General features: G+C 51.1%; 1 protein-coding gene across 1 annotated transcript; it reads right to left on the bottom strand.

Annotated features, from left to right (window-relative positions):
• Nucleotides 1-7,062: 7,062 nt before the first annotated feature.
• On the bottom strand, nt 7,063-16,512 carry LOC102521465 (membrane-spanning 4-domains subfamily A member 15). Its single transcript, XM_014566811.2, is given in 7 exon segments — nt 7,063-8,003; nt 8,006-8,095; nt 8,992-9,105; nt 9,491-9,583; nt 11,195-11,251; nt 13,073-13,195; nt 16,288-16,512. Coding segments are annotated over 7 exon segments (846 nt in total). The 3' UTR covers nt 7,063-7,859.
• Nucleotides 16,513-20,617: the final 4,105 nt, after the last annotated feature.

The following is a 20,617-nucleotide window of genomic DNA, read 5'->3' as shown; positions in this document are numbered from 1 at the left end:
GACTTTGGAAGCTTTCCCTCCTGGCCCCGCCTCCTGCTTCTCGCCCCAGCTGCAGGTGAGCTGTCCAAGTCTCTCCCATCCCCCCAACCCAGGCAGGTGAAGACCTTATGCCCTTCCATCCATCTCTCCTTTGGAAAGTAAAATGTTGACAGTCTTGACAATCATGCAGGACAGATGGAGTGAAGGTGATTGTAATCTTCATAGTCAGAGGTTAAGCCTTTTTAATTTTAGAAAATTTCAAGTATTCACAAAACTTGAGAGAATGGCCCCGTCCAACGACACAGATCTGCCCCCAGCCTCAGCCGTCATTAGCTCTCAGCTGATCCTGTTTATGTCTTCCTACCCCTTCTTCCCATTGGTCAGCAAAGCTGGGATGTTCTACCGTTTTATTTGTAAACATTTTAGTATTTATTGCTAAAAGATAAAGACTTTAAAGAAGTATGACCACATGTCACAACTAAAAAGTTAAAATGAATGAATTCCTGGCGCTCAAGGAGGCATGTTTACAGACGATGCAATGGCCCTGCAGCGCCACAGAGCGCACTGCTCTGGTCGAGGAAAAATTCAACACCGGGAGTCAGAAAAACCTTTTTCTCCCAGTTTTTGCTACTTACTAGATATCAAATATCCACTCAGTGTTAAGTTTCTCTGCTTGTCTCATCAGCGTCCTGTGACCTTTGATTTACTCGAATTAATCAGGATCTAGGCACAGCCCACAAGTTGCACCGGGCTGATGGGGTGGCAGGGTGCCCTGTCCCCGCGCTGCCCCGAGCTTGGCGCCTGCACCCTGGGAGGTGAGCAGACCCTCGACCAGGCGGTTCTGGTGGATGAGGTGTGGATGGGCTCCCCCTTTCCCCTCTGGCTTCTCTCTCCATGTTGTTATGCCAAGGAGGGCAGAGCCCAGTGGCCACCCTGATAGCACCCCCACCAGCACTCAGCGGCTTCAGGGCTGACTTTGGGCCCTGGTGGCCTGAGTTCAAACCTCAGTTCTATCCTTTCCAGCTGTGAGACCGAGGGTGAGTTATTGGACCCTTCTGGGCCTCAGTTTTCCCCTCTGCAAGATGGGGATAGTAATACCTATGCAGTTGCTGGAGGGTTAAGTGAGTTAGAACAGGTAGAATGTTTAAAGCAGTGCCTGGCCTGTATCAGGCACTGTGGATAAGTCTTGTAGTCACTGCGCACTCTCAGGGGTCACTTGGGCTCAGCTGTCACGCACGCTCCGTGTCACACACACATCCAGGAGGGGAGCCACCTCCCCGCCCTCACTCACCTTCCCTCGGGCCTGCTGAGGCAGGCACCCCCCTACCCCCGACCCTGTGCGGGGTGAGGCCAGGCAGCTGGTAGCTCTGGAAGGGTTGTTTGGCGCCCCCAGCCCCGCAGTCTTCAGACACGCGCCCCGGGACCTCCTGTGGGGTGATGCCCACCTGCCAGGAATTGCTTTTCATCTGTTCATCACCCATGCCTTTAGTTCACAGGATGAATGTTTTTCTAGAACCTGTGGTTTTTTCGCTGAGTTAGAGGCTTCTGCTTCACTGCTTTTAGTTATGTACAACATACAACACACACACACACACACACACCACCCCACACCCTTGTTCATCAGCTGAGCCACTCATTCATTAAAACTTTAATGAGCACTTATGAACAGCCAGGTGTTATGCCCCGCGCTGGGGGTCCGGGACTGAAGGAGACACTGCCCTGCCTTTGATGCGCTTGGAGGCTGTGACTGGCAGAATGACGGCGCCCGGAGATGTCCATGTCCTAATGCCTGGAACTTGTGACTGTGTCACCTTACACAGCAAAGAAACCAAAGACAAACAAACAAACAAACACTTTGCAGATGTGATGAAGCCAAGGGTCTTGAGAAGGGGGGATTCTCCTGGCTTATCTGGTTGGACCTATGTAGTCCCGGGGGTCCTTTTAAAAAGGAGGCAGGAGGCTCCGAGTCCGTGAGAGAGCTTGGAAGGGGTTACGCTGCTGGCTTTGAAGATGGAGGAGCGATCAGAAGTCAGGGAATGCGGCAGGCCCTAGAAGCTGGAAAAGGCAAGAAAAGGGATTCTAGTCCCATAGAGCCTCCCCAAGGAACTCCCCTGCCAGCACCTTCACTCCAGGGCTTCCGACCTCCAGAACTGTAAGATAGTAAGTGTGTTGTTCTAAGCCACTAAGTTTGTGGTAACTGATTACAGCAGCCACAGGAAACTGGTAGAGGGTCCAACAGTGAAGACGATCAGGGACACACGTGACTGTCTGGAGGGGAAGTGAGGGGTCCCAGGCTGCCCGTGTGTGCTGAGAGCCCAGCAGAGGCCACCTCCCCAAAAGGCCCAGAGAAGGATGTGCCAGGAAGGCTTCCTAGGGAAGCAGTGTCTACCCTGAGGGCTGAAGGAGGGTTGGAAGCTAAGTGGGACACATAGGATAGTTGGGGGCAGGCGGGAACAGCATTCCAAGCAGAGAGGTCTCACAGAGGTCCAGGATGGCTGCTGGGTCAAGTGAAGGAGGAGGGTGGGAGAGTTGAGGCTGTTCAGGAGAAGGGGCTAGGTCTCCATGGCAGTGTAAACCTTGCCAGAGCATCTGGACTTCAGCCTGAGGGCGAGGAGTGCTCCAAGTGACTTCAGGCAGAGCGATAACACTGTTCCGTACTTTAGAAAAATCCCTCTGGCTGTTATGTAGTCCAGATATGGGTTGGGCAAGCTTGGAGCTGGGGACAGAGGTGAGGAGGTCAGGAGGCTGATGCCATGATGCAGGTGAAAGATGATGGTGGTCCAGGGGCGCTGCGAAGAGGGATGGGGAGAGTGGGCTGAGAGGAGAAAGCTGGAACAAGGAGAGTCAGTGAGGGATGATCACCCATGGGGCTGAGGCAGAGGGGAAGCCAAGAATGATGCTCGGATTCTGGCTTGGGCAGCAGCCAAGTCTGTAGTGCCATTGACAAACGTGTGAGTTGGAAGAGAATATACAAGTTCCTTTTCTGCGGGATGTGAACGTAGGTACTGAAGGTGGCTCAGAGAAGAGATCTGGGTGGAAGACAGGGATTTGGGAACTGCCAGGATGGTGATAGATGCTTAACGTGAACTTGGCTAAAATCTGGCCTCGTCCGAGCTTGGACACACGGGCAATAGGCACCTGCTGAATAAAACATGAAATTAAACCAGAGCAGCAGATGAGATCACCCAGGGACCATGTCAGTGCACAGAGGAGACTCCAGGGTAGGCATCACTTAAGAAATAGATGGAGTTGTTATTATTAAAGTAAGGATTTTAAGAAGCCCGTTGATTTTGGTGACAATGAGGTCATGGAAATAGCCTTGGAGAGAGCGATGTCAGTGGTGTAAATAGCAGGTGAGAAAGCAAACTCTAGTGAGGAGAGAGAGACTGAAATACATTGCATTTTCACATTCGCAAACGTTCAATGGGCAAAGGTGTAACTGTGGTGGACAGACTCTAATACTCCCAATAACCCTTACCCCCCCAGTGTGGGTGAGCCTGTGACGTGTTTCTAACCTATGGACTATTGCAAAGGTGATGAGACGTCACTTCCGTAACCACATTGTTACATAGGACTTCATCTTGCTAGCAGACGTGCTCTGGAGACTCTCCCTGGCTGGCTCTGAAGACATAAACAGCCACATGGTGGGGTCCATGTGGTAAGGAGCTGAGGGGAGCCTCTGGGGGCTCAGGGAAAGAAAGAAGTGGGGCCCTCAGTTCCCGAGCTGCAAGGGAATGAATTTTGCCATCAACCCACATGAACCTGGAAGCGAATTATTCCCCAGTCGAACCTCCAGATGAGGATGCAGCCCGACTGCCTCCTTGATTGCAGCCTCGTGAGACACCAAGCAGAGGACTAAGCTGTCCCTGGATGCTGACCACAGAAACTGAGATAATAGATGTGTGTGGCTTTGCGTCATTAAGTTTTGTTGTAATGTGTTACAAAGAAACAGATAACTAACATTGTGGCTTTTTCTGTTTTTTCCCCTCCTACTTTAAAAAATGGAGGTAATTACATAAAGTGCATAAATATGTACAACCTGGTGGCCTGATGCACACCCAAGTGACCGTAGCCTTGATCAAGATATAGGGCATTTCCTGTGCCCCAGAGGCTGCCTCATGGTCCACTCAGTCAAGACTGCCATTCTCTAGGGCAAAACCACTGTGCTGACTTCTGTCACCACACGTTTATGTTTTTCCTGTTCTTGAAATTCGTATCAGTGAAGGAATACAGTATGTCTGTCTTCCACTCAGAGATTTGTCTGTGTGTTAGATATATCAGTATTTTGTTCTTTTATATTGATTCATTTTTAAATGAATAGACCACAATTTATTTAGCTTTTCTATTACTGATGAATATTTGAGATATTTCAGGTTTTTGCCTGTTATAAGTAAAGCTGTCATGACAAACTTGTGTACGTGTCTTTCATGGACACAGTCACTCATTTCTGTTGTGTACATCCAGGAATAGAGCTTTTAGGTTATACTGTATGCTTTAACACAGCCTATGAAACATTTTTTTCCCAAAGTGGTTATATCAAAATATACTCCCACCAGCTATATGTAAAATGAGCTCCCCAAACTCATTCACACTTGGATTCAGTCTTTTTAATTTTAGCCATTTTGGCATGTTGTGGTATCTCTGTGGTTTTAATTTGTATCTTTCTGATGACTAATGGTGTTGAACACACTTACTGGCCATTTTGAGATCCTTTTTTGTGAGGTGCCTGTGAAAGTTCTTTGCCCATTTTCAGTTGAGTTGTCTCTTTTTTCCTAATTTATTTTTAGGAATTATTTATATATTTTGCTTGTAAGTCCTCTGTCAGATATTATGCTTCAAAATCTCCCAATCTGTGGAACATTTTCATACTTATGGTGTTTTTTGATAAACAGAAATTCTTGATTTTAATAACTCTAATTTATCAACCTTTTCAATTATGATTAGTGTTTTGTGTATGTGTGTGTCCAGTCTGAGAAACTTTTGCTTATCACAAAGTGCTGAAGATATTTTCCATTTTTTTTTTAAAAGAAGCCTGTTTTGGTTTTTAAATTTCGGTCTGTAATCCATCTTGAATTAATTTTTATGTATGGTGTGATGTAGGATTGTGGTTCATTTTTTCCTATCCAATCCAAATTTTTTCTATGTAATCCAGTTTTTTTTTCTACCAAATCTAATTGCTACAATTAAGCATTTATTGAAAAGAACACATTTTGTCCACTGAGTTGCTGTGGAGTCTCTGTCATAAGTCAAGTGAACTGTATAGATGAAGCTCTGTGTCTGGACTCTCTCCTTCACTGATTTAATTGTCTGTGTACTGAAACTGTTGTCTTGGTTATTATTGCTTTACAGTAAATTTTGAAATCTAGTAATTTACATTCTCCAACTTTGTTTTTCTTTAAGGTTTTCTTGGATATTTTAGATCTGATTTTCCTATGAATTTTTGAATTAGCTTGTCAATTTCTCCCCAATGAAACTGTTGGAATTTTGAATGAGAGTGTATTAAATCTATAGATAATTGTTTTTGGAGATAAATGACATTTGAACAAAATGTTGAGCTTTCCAATCCATGAACATAGTCTATCTCTTCATTTATTTCAATCTTCATCAATGTCTCTCAATAATATTTTGTAGTTTTCAAACTTCTGCTTCATAATGGCAATTATTTCTCTAGCTCCCATTTCCTTCAGTGGCAGAAAATGTAATTTTTCCAATTAAGGACAACTCAGTCACATCCCATGACTTCCAGCTCACAAGCACGACCTGTCCTTGCCAGCCTCTGTGGAGGTGTGGTTTGCCCTCGCTGGTCTCTCACGGCGGCCACTGTCTCCACTCTTATTCACTGTAGAGCTTCAGACTTGTACAACCCAAGCTGCACACCAGCTCTTGCAGCCTCCATGCTCTCCTCTTGGGGCGCAGAAAGCTTTCTGATGCTCTTATTCATACCCACGTGGGAGTGTAGGATTCCAGGTCATATCACCCGGCACAGACTTCAGTCATCTAGCTCCACATCCTGGCTCCAAGCTGTTTGGACATGGGACATCTCTAGGGGCTTTGTGGTCTCTGGAGGTTACAGTCTGGAACTTGAACAAGCATTTAGCTCTTTAGTTCTTCCTAATTGATCTGCGGTTTTTGGCTCCCACATTTCTGAGGGATATAGTCAGCAGGGCACAGATGATGGTAATCCCAGCCTGAGGCTAAACCCTCTCTTCTTCCTTTTTCTCCCTTCCTCTCTTCTCTCTCCAAACTTCTCCATTCTGTTCAGAAATGTCTCTAATCTCCTCTGTGTGTGGCAGGAAAATTGGTCATAAGTGCACAAACACATTTCCCCCAACTCTATGCTTTGTGGTCTTAAAATCTCAGCTTTAGGTACTCAAGTCCCCTTTCTTGATTTTGAAAGCCAAAGCTTTTTGTGACCCCCACCCCAACTCTGTCTGTGCACAAACCTGGGAGGGAGTGCCTCCTTAAAGAGGGCCTCGCTTGCCCCACACTCATCCCAGCCCTGTGGCTCAATGGCATTTAGCCAGTTAGCTGACTATGCTCCTTTGGGAAGACCTCATGGAAGGGGCAACATTAAAATAGGGTTTTGATGTAGAAGCAGGAGTTTGTTAGATGAAGAAGTAGGGTGCTGAAGAATGCAGCCCTGTCTATCTCTGGGATGAAGAAATGGGAGGAGGGAGAGGAAGGGGTTGGTGGAAAGCACTTGGGTTTGGACTGTGAGGAGTCACATGGTAAGAGCATGGACTCTGACATCAGGTGGAGATGGGTTTGAATCCCAGCATTGCCTCTTACTAGCTTGGTGGCCTTGGGCACGTGATTTAGCCTCTTCAAGCTTCAGCATCTTCAGCTGTTGAGTAGGGACATGAATGCCTGCTTAACTGAGCTTAGGTGGGGACAGAACAAGGGTCAGATCACAATACACAGATTCCAGCACCTAGAGATGGCACACGGTTTGCTGTGACAATGGGACAATTATCCAAGTCTTCTGATAAATGTGGGACAACTCTTTAAAGCCTCCAAGATTAAAAAAAAAAGTCACTGCTATGAGACCAGATCAAATTGTAAGCACAGTTTATTTCCCTCTGTGGTATGGACAAGAGAAGTCACCTGCCAGGACCTCAATACCAGGTGGCAGCGACTTCTTGGCCTGGAGACCCAACCCAGCTCATGGTACCTTCGGAGGTGGCCTTCTCCTCTGGCCAGGGGGAGAGGGAGGGAGCACTGAAAGGCACAGGGAGGTCCCGAGCCTCCCATGGGGAGGGGACACCACTGCTGTGCATCTGTGGATGCTGTCCAGGGTACAGTGGGCTGGCCTCAGCCCTCCCCTGCAACATCCCCAACCCTGAGGGGTGGGCAGGGCTGAGTCAATAGTGGCTCCAAACATTTCCAGAGGCAGTAGGGGGCAATGCCTGACTTAGACCCAGTACTTTAGAGAGCCAGGGGAGCTGGGAGGGCCTTAAATGTCATCTGGTTCAGTGCTTTAGTTTCCAGGTGGGAAGACTGAAGCCCGAAGCCCAGTGATGTGGCCTCAGATTATGAAGGACAGAGCTGGTCTGGGGGCCCAGGGACCCAAGGTCAAGCCACTGCCAGCTGTGTGGCTTCTGCAGCTGGACTCAGTACTCCCTTCTGGAGGATTCTGGGCTCTCTGAGCTTAATGACCGTCCTAAGGCCTGAGGGCCGGAGCAGTCCTTGAACCCGTCCCCCAGTGAGGCCAGGGTTTCCACCAACGAGCAGATAGAAATGCAGAGCAGCACACGGGCCACTTCCTGATGGGTGACAGTGCCCAGGGAGGGGAGAGACAAACACCCCTGACGTCAATTAGCTCTTTTAGGAAACAAACCACTGCGAGAAATATGTGGGACAGACGTCCACAGGGACTCCACTCAGTGCCACAGTATGTGAGGATGGGGGGGCTGCTCCCAGATTAACGAGGTGGGGGTGGGGAGAGGCTGGGCCCCCGGGGAAAGAGGGGAGATGGGATTCCAACCCCGAGAGTGACCATCTACTCGGACTACTCCTTGGGCATATAAGCCACATTGTCATAGGCGGGGGGCGGAGAGGCTGCGGGGCTGGGGATGTTGAAGTCTGTGCTGAAGGTGTTTGGCAGGAAAATCACAGGCTGCGAAGAGAAAGAAAACAAACCCAGCCAATCCTAGAGGGCTCGCGTGCCTTCAGGGAGCTGCCGCGATAGTGCCCCCTTGTGGGTATTCTGAGAACCGCGCCCAGGTAGTGAATTCTGCACGTCTGAATTGGCCCATTCATCCGTTCAACTAATATTCCAAAAGTATTTACCAAGGCCAACTATGACCCTGGCTTTGGGGGGACAGCAGTGAACAAAACAGACAAAAGTCTCATTTCTCTAAGAACTAAGATGCTGGGGTTCTTTGTCTCCGGTCAGCCCTGCACTGGTTCAAGATACCGACCTCCTTGCGGCTTCCCTGCCTGAGCCCCACCTCTCCGCGCCGCCACCCCCTGCGTTGGACAGACCGTAGAGATTGATCTCCCTGAGCCTCGCTCTATTCACGCTCCCCTCTGATCATACACCTTTCTGCCTAGACTTTCAACAGCCTCACGTCCCATTTTGCACAAATCCACCTCCCAAGCGGCACCCCATAACATATCCTGAATTTTCCCGCGGAGGCAGCCTTTACTCCAACTGGTTTCCCTCCCACCAAGGCCCTCCTCCGCTCCCTTTCGGTCTCCACCGTCCTCCAGTGTTTTGGAAACTAAGCTCACTGCCCACCTGAGCCATGTTTTCTGACGCCCCCGTCTCTCTCATGGCCAGTGAACGTCCAGAGGGTCCTCATCTGTGGACGGCGCTTCCCCTCCTCCCCTGCTCCCGCGTCCAGGCGCACAGAGCGGCTGGTCCCTTGGTGCTAGCTCCCCCGTGTGGCCACACGGAAAACAATCCCATCTTTCCGCAGAAACTCCTTTGGGTCCCGGGATAAACGAGTTGGGGGAGCTCATTGAGGCGCAGGGGCCCAGGGTGGGGGTGGGCGGGGGTGAGGCACTCACCGCCTGGGCTTGGGCGCGGGTGGCTTGGCACCCAAAGTGGGTGGCAATGACCGCGATGAAGAACTCCAGGATGGTGAAAATGGTAAGCACGGCCAGATAGCCCCTTCCCACGTCCTGGGGACCAAAACCCACCGTTAAGGAAAGCCGAGAATTCTAGAATAGAGGAGGAAAGGGGGCCTAGAGCGAGCGAGAATAATGTGCCCAAGGTCACACAGCCAGTCGTTGGCTGGGCTGGAGCGGGAGCCAGTCCCCTTGCTGTACGTCCAGTGCCCTCCCCTGCACTCTACGCTGTCTCTCCGTTCCCGCCACGCCCACCCCTCGAATAGGGTCATGGGGTCAGTATACTCGTGAGATCCCTTGGGACTGGCAGTCCCTGCCCAGGCCCAGGCCCCTAGCCTCCAGGTGCTGCGAATGCTCCCCCAGCAGCTTCCCCCCGTCCCTGGATGTGGCTGTATCATTCCCCAAGTTTTCCCAGTCCTGGGGGCGTCAGACAACACACCCAGTTAGTGACACCAAAGTCCATCAGCAGAATGGCTGTCCCGGCAAAGGCCGCCATGGCGCTGAGAATGTTGGTCCCCAGGCTGCTCCTCACCTGCAGTGGGGAGAGAGATGGGAGGGAAAGGGGCCAAGAGGAGAGGCGGGAGCAGGAGACAGGGCTGGAGGCAGCAGCTCTCTACTGGGCCTGCGTTCCACACCCAGGCCTCCCGCCGCCAGGGGGCAGGGCAGTGTCCTCACGCCCGCCCGTGCAGGTGTTCTCACCGACCCGCCTTTCCTCCTACCCTTCCCGGGACCTCAGGGGAATGGCTTTGTGCCCCGCCCCTTTACCACTGTCATCTTGGAAGCCTCTGAGAAAGGGGCCCGACCTCTCTAGGTGGGGTTTGCAGAGGCTCCTTGCCCCACCTCACCCCTTGGCCCCCACCAGGCCAAACACCTTGCAGCTGCCCCAGGGGCGGGGTGGGGAAAGGCCCTCTGCTGTGGCCACTGAGGTTGAGGGAAGTGTTGGGGTCAGTTCCACATGGTCCCAGGCAGGGGCCACTAGAGCAAGGTACTGCAGTGGACCCCTGGGTGGTCCAGGCAACCACTCAGGGGTTGCCCCCTCCTTGTAGCCAGAACCGGATCCTCTTTTGACCAAGTAGCTGAAGACTTCTGGTTAAATAGTCCTGGTCTTAAAGCAGAGACCACTCATGGGTGGGCTGGGGACTAAAGGACCCATTTAGGTTCAGGGTTCAGAGACTCTGGCTCCTCTTTTTTTTTTTTTTTTAATTTGATGACAATGAGGAGGTCATTGAGACCAGAGCAGCCTCACAGGAAATCAATTAATTGATTAATCCAGCAAATGTCTATTGAGCATCTGGGGCCCATGAGGAACTGTCCGAGGTGCTGTGAGCACAGGGGAGAGTAAGCTAGCTCTCTGCCCCCTGGCCTTTACAGTCTAGGGGGACATGGGTTTGATCCTGAGGGTCCCCTGTGTCCAGTCCTGTCCTGCTCTACTCCATTCTCCACCCAGCAGCCTTCAGCTCTCAGGAATGTAAACAGGGCAATGGTTCCCCTGCACCAAACCTCAGTGGCCTCCCAAAATAAACTCCAGGCTCTGCATCAGCCCGCGTCATCTCCTCGTCTCTCCTTCTCAGCTCAGCTCCTTCCACTCTGCCCTGTGTTTGCTGTGTGGTCCAGCGTCCTGGCTCCGTCTCCATCTTCCGATGCCCATGCTCTTCCTTGTCTCATCTCCCTGCCTGGGATCCTGGTCCCTAGGCTGTCCCATGGCTGCCGCCCTCTGAACAGTGAGCTCAGCCACACCTGCTCAGGGACTGCAGACCGTCCAAGCTCAGCAGAACCACTCACATTATCCTGGCGCTTCTCCTTCGGTATTTCTCAATCCCACCCACCCACCAAGGCCCCGCTCAGCCATCTCCTCTTCCAGGAGGGCTTCTTGCCTCACCCCTTTCTCCCGATGACCACAAGCACTGTGGACCCTCACTGTCTGCCCTCTAGTGTGTTTTGAAGGTGCATCTTGGCTTCCCCTCTCCAGTAGGTAGGGCAGGGTCTGAGTCTGGCTGTCTGGGTGTTGTCCCCTTCTGGCCCCCAGCAGACCCCCAGAAAGTGCTTGTTGAAGGAGCCAGATGAGTGAGTGTCTTTGGCGGCAGAGTGGAGTGGAGCCTGGTCCTGGCTGCACCCTTGCCCTGGGTCCCCAGTTCAGACTTACCAAGCAGCTGGTGTGATTCTTCTCGGCTGCCACTGAGAGGGACCCAGAGATGATGAACTGTGTGGGGAAGGGGGGCCCCGGTGAGGCTTCGGCCAGGACCCTGCACAGGCATGCCACCCCTGGCACCATAGAGGCCATGGGTATCAGGGAGAGGCCAGCAGCCTCCCGGCTGCCACCTTCTCTGCCTCCTGGCCAGGCGCTGGGATCTCTCTGAGGGTGTCCCCTGCTTCCTAGGTGCCCCTGTCCAGGGAACTAGGGCCTAGCTTGCAAGGTGAAAGTTTTCATTAACATCATATCATCAGAGCCTCCTAGGGAAGGCATTGTTCCTTCAAACGTTCACTCATCAAATATTTCCTGAGCAGCAGGGATGTTCCAAGAACACAGCAGACCTGAGTAAGACAGACAAGATCACTCTTCTCATGGGGCTTCTATTCTAATTGGGGAAGACAGATACTTAGCAAATAAACAATCAAAAAGCGGGGTAGTCGTGACGGGAGTTGTACTGACTTGGTGAGGAATCTCTGGAGGCGGGTGGTCAGGGAAGGCCCCTCTGAGCCGAGATGCAAATAAGAGGATGCAGGGCTTGTGAGGATTGGGGGTGGGCGGGGTGGGGGGGTGTGGAAGGGGTCAGCTTGGAGGCTGTCCTCCCAAGATGGCGCCCAGGGAACCCCGCAACAGGCGCCCAAGCCCTCGGCACTTGCCTCCAGCAAGGACCCTGCCCTACCCTACAACTGGCTTAGCTCAGAGGATGCAGCAGGGCGATACTGGGCCAGTTCCGGGCCAGTGCTTAGAAGGCATGGCAGCTTCCATGTTTGCACTCAGCTGCCATGCTGGTGAGACCACGGGGCCAGACCACCTAGAGAGGCCAGTGGGAGGCTGGAGACGGGTGGGAGGAGGCCCTGGGATTTCATGGAGACTGAGAGGACCAGGAAGGGGCCACCACAGCCGTCCAGGTGGTGTGGACCAGGGTGGTGGCAGCGAAGGTGGGGAGACGTGGACGATTTCAGGCTCTGCTTTGGCGGGCGAGCTGACTGGACCGGCTGGTAGTGCGGACAGGTAATGGGAAAAGGGGAGAGTCTAGGAATGTTTGAACTCTGGCCACTGGATTGATGGTGCCGAACCAGAGGTTGGTAGTTGGATCCTATATGTATTATTAGCTTTTGATTCCCTCAAACTATGGGGTAGGTGCGGCAGAACTATGGACCCGATTTTCAGACCGGGAAGCTGAGGCTTGAGATGGAGTGACTTGCCTCAGAGACTCCTTATAACAAATGTCAGGCGGACCCGGCATTCAGACCACTTGGCCTGACCCCAAAGTCTGTTCTCCCAGGCGCTGGGAGGCTCAGGTGCAGACAGGGACTTTATAAACGCTGGATTATAACCACACCCTCCCCTGATTCTCCAGCAGGGGTAGGCGGCTACGGTGGCCAGGGTGTTAGTCAGAGAAGTGGGATCAGGGGCTTCAGAGCTGATCAAACTCCCAGGGGACAGAGCTTATGGTGGGCTGGGGTCCAAGAGGGGAGCTCATGGGTTTCTGCAGGCTTGGGTTTGGATTCAAGGTGACACTTGGGATCTAGGGAACACAGAGGGTTAGTGCCCTTATCCCCTGCCCTCATTCCATTCATCCTACCCTTTTTGGGAGCCCGCTCTGTGCCAGGCTCTTTGCGGGGTTGCTTTTCATACATCGGGGGGGGGGGGTCTGGGTCAGGTCGTGATTGGGGTTTGCAGTTAGGAGTCAGATTGAGGCTCAGGACCCCCCTCCAGCTCCCCTCGCCCCAAGAGTGGCTGTGCCCAGGAGAATGTGGTGGGGGGTGGGCACAGGAGGGAGAAGTTGGGCCTGGCACGGCACCCACCCCGCCAGATGGCCCCGGCACTCACGCAGGCTCCTCCCCAGAAGGGGACGCCGCCTTCGATGAAGAGCATCCCCACGTGGCCGCGGCGGACCATGAGCAGCACGCTGCCAAAGCCCAGATGGATGAGACCGATGAGGATCTGGACCGTCTGTGGGAAGCGGGCGGCGGCTTAGCCAGGTGGAAGGCGCGGGCTGGACACCGCCCCCTGCCGGCTGCGGAGGAGAGCGTGGCAGGGCCCTGCACCCCACGCAGGGAGACTTCAGCGACTAGGAATAAACTCAGATTCCGTTCTTTTGAGGAGATATCATTAAAATCGTAAAAGACAATTTTAAGAAAGAAAACCAGCCCCCCACAGACTTCGTGATCCCCTCTTCCGTTTGCATGTTACCATGGGCTTGCTTTTTGCAGGGATTCATGCGTCTCAAGCATCCTCAGTGTCCCTACCTGGTTTTCTCAGCCCTCATTTCAATGGCTTGAAATCCCTACACTGAATGCCTCTCCTTTTCCTTCCTCACCCCACTGCATCCTGCACAGATAGCTCCTTGAGCGTCTTGAGTGTCCGTCATTGGTCCATCCCCACCACGTGCTGGAGCTGCCTCCTACCAGCTGAAATCTGGACTTGGGTTTTATTTTAATTAATTAATTAATTAATTAATTAATTAATTAATTAAAAGGGGGTGGTTTGCCAGCACCCTACTGATCCATTCCTAGAAGTGGGGTGGTTTTCCCAAGGATAAAAACATATGGGCTTCTGGTATCAGCTGCCACATTTCTTTCCAAATATTTTTGGTAACAATTGAATTCTTGAACTGAGTGGAAAGGGATGTTGGAGGCCCCTGAACTCAACCTCTGCCTAATCCAGGTGCCCTTTCCAGATACTGACTCCTAAATGGACTCCCTTAGAGATGAGCAGCTCACCACCACTCAAGCCATTGTGGTCCATTTATGGGCAGTTCAGACTGTGGAATCATATTCTTGGGGCCATGTGGAATATTATGTCTCCCTAACATGAGTGCCAAGAATTTGGACATTTATAGGCATGACCCCTTGAATCTTCTCTTTCCTTCTCTCTACTGCATGTCTTCCATCTTTCCTGTTTCTTTATGGGGCATCATGTCCCAGCTGCCAACCTGCTCTCCTTCTTGGGGGCTCTTCCCTTGTGACCAGGCCACCCCTGCTACTCCAATTACTCCTCCTAAGACACCAGCTGCCACTTAAATGCCAGTCCACACTAGGTGATGTGCAGGGTGCTTCACAGACATCGTCTCATTTAACCCGAACGTAGGTCTTATTATCCAAATTTTGGAGATGAGGAAACCAGGGCTCAGATATGTTCAGTTACTTGCCCGAGGTCCCCCAGCTCTGCTGTGTTCTCACTCGGTGACCCTCCCTAACACCTACTTCGAGTTTCCACTTTTTATGTTTTCAGCAATTTGCATTTTCTCACCAAAGTCCTTTGGAGGTCATTGGTTTCCAGAGTCTGCTCTGAGGTTTCAGGCTCCTCGGATGGGATACTCCATCTTTGTTCACTGCCTCTCGTCCCTTCCTGTGCAGTGGACTTAGTGTGACTGTTAGCGTGGAATCCTAAATTCCAACCTGTTTGAGCTTGAACTCCTGGGTGTTCAGAGCAGTGGGGCTGGGAGTAGAGCTTTACAGTCAGGCCATCCTAGGGTACAGGATGCCACCTACCAGCTGTGTGGCCTTGGGCTAGTGACTTAGTTAGCATTGACAAGCCAAGCCTCAGTGCTCTAACTGGTCCAGTGGAAACTATTTATGGTGTCTCACAAGGTGGTCATAAGACTCTAAGGAGACAGTGCATGCAAATTCCTTGGCCCAGTGGATGCACCTCTCAGGGCAGTTAGTAAATGAGACTCGTCATCACCATCGTCATTATCACCACCATCATCATCATCACCATTACTTAAGCTATATTTTCATCTCCCACTTGGAGAAACTGAAGCTGAGGGACAAACTGAAGACACTCTCTCTCTATATATATAGACGAATATGTGTATCTATCTGTCAACTGTCTAATACTTGATTCCCTCCCAGAGATCAATATCTTGAGGCTGGGTTAGGTATGGCTTAGTGGCAGAGTGCATGCTTAGCATGCTTGAAGTCCTGGGTTCAATCCCCAGCACCTCCATTAAAAAAAAAAAAATAGCAAAGACATGGAAGTAACCTAAATGTCCATCGACAGATGACTGGATAAAGAAATTGTGGTATATATTTATATGATGGAATACTACTCAGCCATAGAAAAGAATAAAATAATACCATTTGCAGCAACATAGATGAATCTGGAGATTGTTATACTAAGTGAAGGGAAAGAAAAACTCCATATGATAGCACTTATATGTGGAATCTAAAAAAAAAATGATACAAATGAATTTATTTACAAAACAGACAGATTCACAGACATAGGAAAGAAAATTATGGTACAGGAGGGGAGAAAGGAGGAATAAATTAGAAGTTCATAATTTGCAGATACTAACTACTGTCTACAAAATAGATAAATGACAAGGTCCTACTACATAGCACAGGGAACTATGTTCAATACTTTGTAATGGCCTATAATGAAAAAGAATATGAAAAGGAATATATATATATATATATATATATATATACAACTGAATCACTATGCTGTACACTGGAAATTAACACAACATTGTAAACTGAGTATGCCTCAATAAAAATTAAAAAAAAAAAAACGAATAGCAAGAGAACAGAAAAAAAAATCTCAAGGCCATCTGAGATTGGAAAACCTTAGAGGAGCTGGCCCTTGCTCCCACTTCAACATCATTTCATCTCCCTCCTTCCTTCGCTCGTTACATTCCAGCCATGCCCACCTTCTATTTCATCCTTGAACAAGCCACTTCAAGGCCTTTGTCCCTGCTGTTCCCTCTACCTGATGAGCCCCTGCCCCCAGGTCTCACTTGGCTGGCTTCAGCCCAGCATCTAGATTTCTAGCTTAAATGTCATCTTCCCAGAGAGGCCTCTCTGCCCACCTCCCCCTTGTCGTTTTTGACCCCACTGCCCTGTTTGGCGTTATCTCAGTCGTTTGATCACTGGTTTACTCTCTGGGAGCTCCGCGGGAGAAGGGTCCTTGCCTGCCTTGAAGGCTGCATCTTCAAGTCATCACTAGGTATCTCTCCACCGCCGGCCCCCTCTCCACGGTGCATGAATGCTCCCTCCCTGCCCACCACCTATGCCTCAGGTGGTCCGAGAGGCTGTTCTTACCCCTAAAGCTTTGGGCTCTCCGGTGAGGAAGGTCTCCACGGGCCGCAGGTCGGGCGGCTGGGTGGCCCTCGGCGCCTGCGCCCCCAGCGGTGGCTCCTCGAACTGCATCATCCCGGGAGGCTGGCACAGGGAGGCGGGCAGAACGGCGGGGGGCGCGCGGAGGCCGCCGGTGTCGCTGGGCGGGATGACGACAAACACCCCATTGCTGGCGGGAACGGCGGACATCGCGCTCAGAGAGCCTGGGAGACAAAGGCTTGGGAGAGAATAATGAGAACGACGATGGTTACACATCTGCATAAGCGATTTTTAGTTTATCAACAATGTCTGCTTACCCTTGCTTGCGGCAGTCCCCTGAGGAGAGCACCAACTCCGCTCATCAGTGGGGAAGGGAGACGTCACTCCGAGAAGTGAAGTGTTGTCAGAGGTCAAGGCGAGGCAAGGCCAAGACTTGAAATATCTCTCTGACCCTGGAAGCCACTTTTTGTTGTTGTTGTTGTTGTTGTTTTTTTTTTGGAAGCCACATTCTTAACGTTTGCTGTGATTACAGCAAAGGAAAGGACCTTTTGATGGAGCACGTATTTAAACTGCCTGCTTTCTCCCAAGAGGGCAAGTGCCTTGCTGAAGAGCACACAGCTAGTGTGAGACAGAGCTCTTTACCTGGGACTGGAGACCCCCCATTTGCTGTTCCTCAGCCCACAGCTAAGGAGCTCCTGTAAATAATCCCCCTGGGTGACTTCTGCTGTGGAAGCCTTTCTCTTTGGCCACCCAGGCAATTACCATTAATGTAGCCGAGACATGCATGGATCGTGGAAACTTGATGGGTGGCTGGCCTGCGCAAATATTTGGGGGAAAACCACTCAGCTGGCAGGAGATGAGTTATATATACTAGGAAAAAGTAGAGTGATGAATCTGCCAGATTATAGAATGAAAAGAAAAACAGTCATTTTTTTTTTTTTTTACATTTTAAAAAATTTTATTACTTTTATCTGTTTGTTTTTTTGGGGGGAAAGTAATTAAGTTTATTTATTTACTTATTTTAACAGAGGTACTGGGGATTGAACCCAGGACCTCATGCATGCTAAGCAGACACTCTACCACTGAACTATACCCTCCCCGAACAGCCATCTTTCTCATTGGCATTAATTGGTTCAGCACATGGTTCTGGAGATGGAAGCCAAGATTTGAATTCTGGCCCCTCTAGTTACTGTGAGATGTGGAGCAAGACAGCTACCTCCCCTGGCCTCACTTTTCTTACCTGTGAGATGGAGATAACAACACTGGGAATAATCTCATAGGGTCTGTTGTGAATTAGATTGAAATAACACACACGGGCTGGATAAAAGCCATCCTTTGCAGTGTGACTATGACTAGGGGTCAGGCACAGAGTTCATGCCCTCAGGGAGCCTGGGGTCTGGTGCAAGGAGCAAGAGAAGTTTGTCATTCAGTCCAACAAATGATTACTGAGCGTTTACTAAGCACCAAGCTCGGGGCCTGGGAGCAAGAAGATGAATTAAGATCTCAGAGCCTCGCAGCGTGGAGCAGGGCTCTGCTGGGACAGAGGGGTCAGGGTGGGGAACTGATTCGACCCCGACCGCGGTGCTCAGCCGTGTCTTCAAGGAGGACCTGAAACGGGGGTCTCAGAAGCTGTTCTCTGCTCTTGCCTCCCTTACCCTCGCTTCTTCCCTTTTTTGCTTCTTTCATCTTTTTTCCTTCCCCACCCATTGGCTGCTCCCCCACCTCCTGCAGATGTATTTGGGAAGACTAGACAGATACTGTGAGGGGCTCCCTGGTCTGACAGTCCGAGCACATAGGATGAGAGTGAGATGCTGGGAGATGGATCCACCCACCCAAAGCGTCCTTGCTTCCTGACGTGTGAATAATGAATGTTTAAACCATCATCTCATTCTAATGGAGAGAAGGCATAGATTATTAGTCAGACTGAGAGATGAGGAAATGGAGCTTCAGAGAGGGTGAGGGTGTCTCCCACGGTCACACAGCACCTCAATGGAAGTACTGGAGTAGATCCGGACTCCTGTCTCCTGGTAGAAGGAGTGCTGACCTGATGGGATGCATCCACTCCTGGGTTCGAATCCTGCCTTCATCAGAGAGAGGGGACCAACACCTTTGCTCCACTTTTGGAGTAATAGCTCTAAAATGCTCGGAGTCCACAGATTGGTGAATTACAAACAAATGGGGATAAGTTCATTTCGACAAATCACCCATGTTCTCACTATCATCTAGAAAGGATATTTAACACCAGAGAGGGAGGAAGGACGTAATTTTAGAATAAAATATCAAAATCTTCAAGTGGAACAGATCGAACTCGGTGCTGCTTTGCCTGCAGAGTTGTCATTTCACCAGGGACAGGTGAACACTGTGCCTGGGACCCACGGCGATTTGAGGCTTGTTTGTGACCATTCCCTGGGGCCCCAAGAACCAGCACCATGGTTGGTCTCCTGGACCCTTCCCGGAGCTCTCCGATGGGGCCAGAGTGGTCTCCTAAAGGAACATATGCATAATTAACGCCCTCTCTCCCAGGTGGGTGGTGAGAAACTCACTAAAACCAAGTCTTTGCCCCCTTTAGAAGCAGAGAAAACACCTACAAAAATAGACTCTTGGCTGATGCAGCAGGTCAAGTGGCAATGAAAGTGCCACATAGCTCCTGAGACATGCGATCGCTTCTCACTACCCACCCCCGTGTGCCACCGCCAGCACCTCTGCACTGTCCGGCCAGGGACCACCCCTCTGTCGCATTTCAGAGACCACCTGGCCCACGTCCCCGGGTCTGTGCCACCTGGAAAGAGGCTCTTTTTTCTTTGCGAATGAATCAGCCAGCTCGCCCTAAACACTAATGCAAGTGTGCCAAGGACAGGCAGGTGCAAAAGAGGGAAAGTCATGTTCCCCTGCCTCTGAGGGCTTAAACCCAGGTACCCAGCAGGGGAATGACTGCCTGGGACAGAGACACAGAAAACACCCCAGCATCAACAAGGCACGAACTCAACAGCGGCATGAGATGTGGCCAGGGCTGGCCCTTCAGACGCGCGGCCTGCTGCATCTGTAGAGTTGTCATCCATAGGGGAGCCATGCATCCTCACAGCAGCCCCCGAGGTAGGTGTTGTTCAGCCCATTTTTCAGACTAGTAAACTGAGGGTCAGAAATCGCAGCGTGATAGAGTGGGTCAGATCAATGGGCCCTGGAGTCAGATGTCATGGTCAGAGATGTTAAAATACAAGTGTCAGCTGAGACCAGATGCTGGATGGAGCAGCGCCACAGATGACCCAGCGGGACTGGCCAAAAGCAGGTGGCCAAGAACCTGCCAGGTGACTACGGGGCTGGGAGTGGGGACTGGCAGCGGATTTTGGAAGAAGACATTTAGAGCGATCTGAATCTAAAATCCCAGGGAAGGGGATGCGTCCCTGTTCACCTTAAGACAAGACGGAGGGGCTGGCTTTAAGGAGACTTGGGGGAGTTGATACGCACTCCCTGCGTTTTGGACCCGCAGATTCTGAGTGGAGGAAGCAGTTGCTGGGGGAGAGACACAGAAGAGAGACCCCCAGTGATGGGGTTGCATCTCCATAGACCCCATAAAGCATCTCTGCAGAGAAGTCAGCTTAAACACCGCCAGCTTCAGGGAGGGAGTGTGACGGCAGCTTACAAGAGAAGCAGGCTAGCGCTGTTTCCCTGTCTCCTTCGTCCTCTTCCCATTATCCAGCCCTGGAGAAACTGCAGGTAACCAGCTGGGGAGGAGGAGGGAGAGCCCCCCAAGTCCTCTTCTTAGCCCCCGAGTACTGGGCTGAGGGCCCAGGTGCCCTAAATCACGTCGTAACCTAGGGTTGGATGCTCCAGTGCCTAAGCCAGGGCTGTTTGCCTGGCCTGAGAGCAGCCAGAGGAGCGCCGGGACGGCCCCAGTCTCACTCTCACATAGTCGCTGTGAGTTTCGAAAGAGATGGTGCCCGCCTAGTGCCCAGCACAATGCCTGGCTTCCAGCATTGCTGTTAACAACCTTATACTGTTGTAAGTACTGTTACCATTTAGCTGATGAGGAAATGGAGCTCGGAGATATTAAGTGAGGCGTACGATCTTGGGCCAGTGACTTATTCTTCATGAGCCTCAGTTTCCCCATCTGTAAAATGGGGGATGGTCCTTGTGGGTCCCTAAAATCGCTTCCGGTACTTGAGCCCTGCGCCTGTAGAACTTGGGGTGAAGTGAACTGGGCTCTCCCTGGCAGCTTCTCTCCAGGACCCGCCTGGGCAGGCAGGCAGTGGTTCAGCACATCCTTCCAGGAGAGATGGCTCGTTACTTGTCATTTGGAAAATGAACAGGTGACCTG

This window comes from Camelus ferus, chromosome 10 (genome assembly GCF_009834535.1).
Source record: "Camelus ferus isolate YT-003-E chromosome 10, BCGSAC_Cfer_1.0, whole genome shotgun sequence".
Lineage (NCBI taxonomy): Eukaryota > Metazoa > Chordata > Mammalia > Artiodactyla > Camelidae > Camelus > Camelus ferus.
The sequence above is the reverse complement of the archived record's forward strand: the minus strand, read 5'-3'. Positions and strand labels throughout refer to the sequence as shown.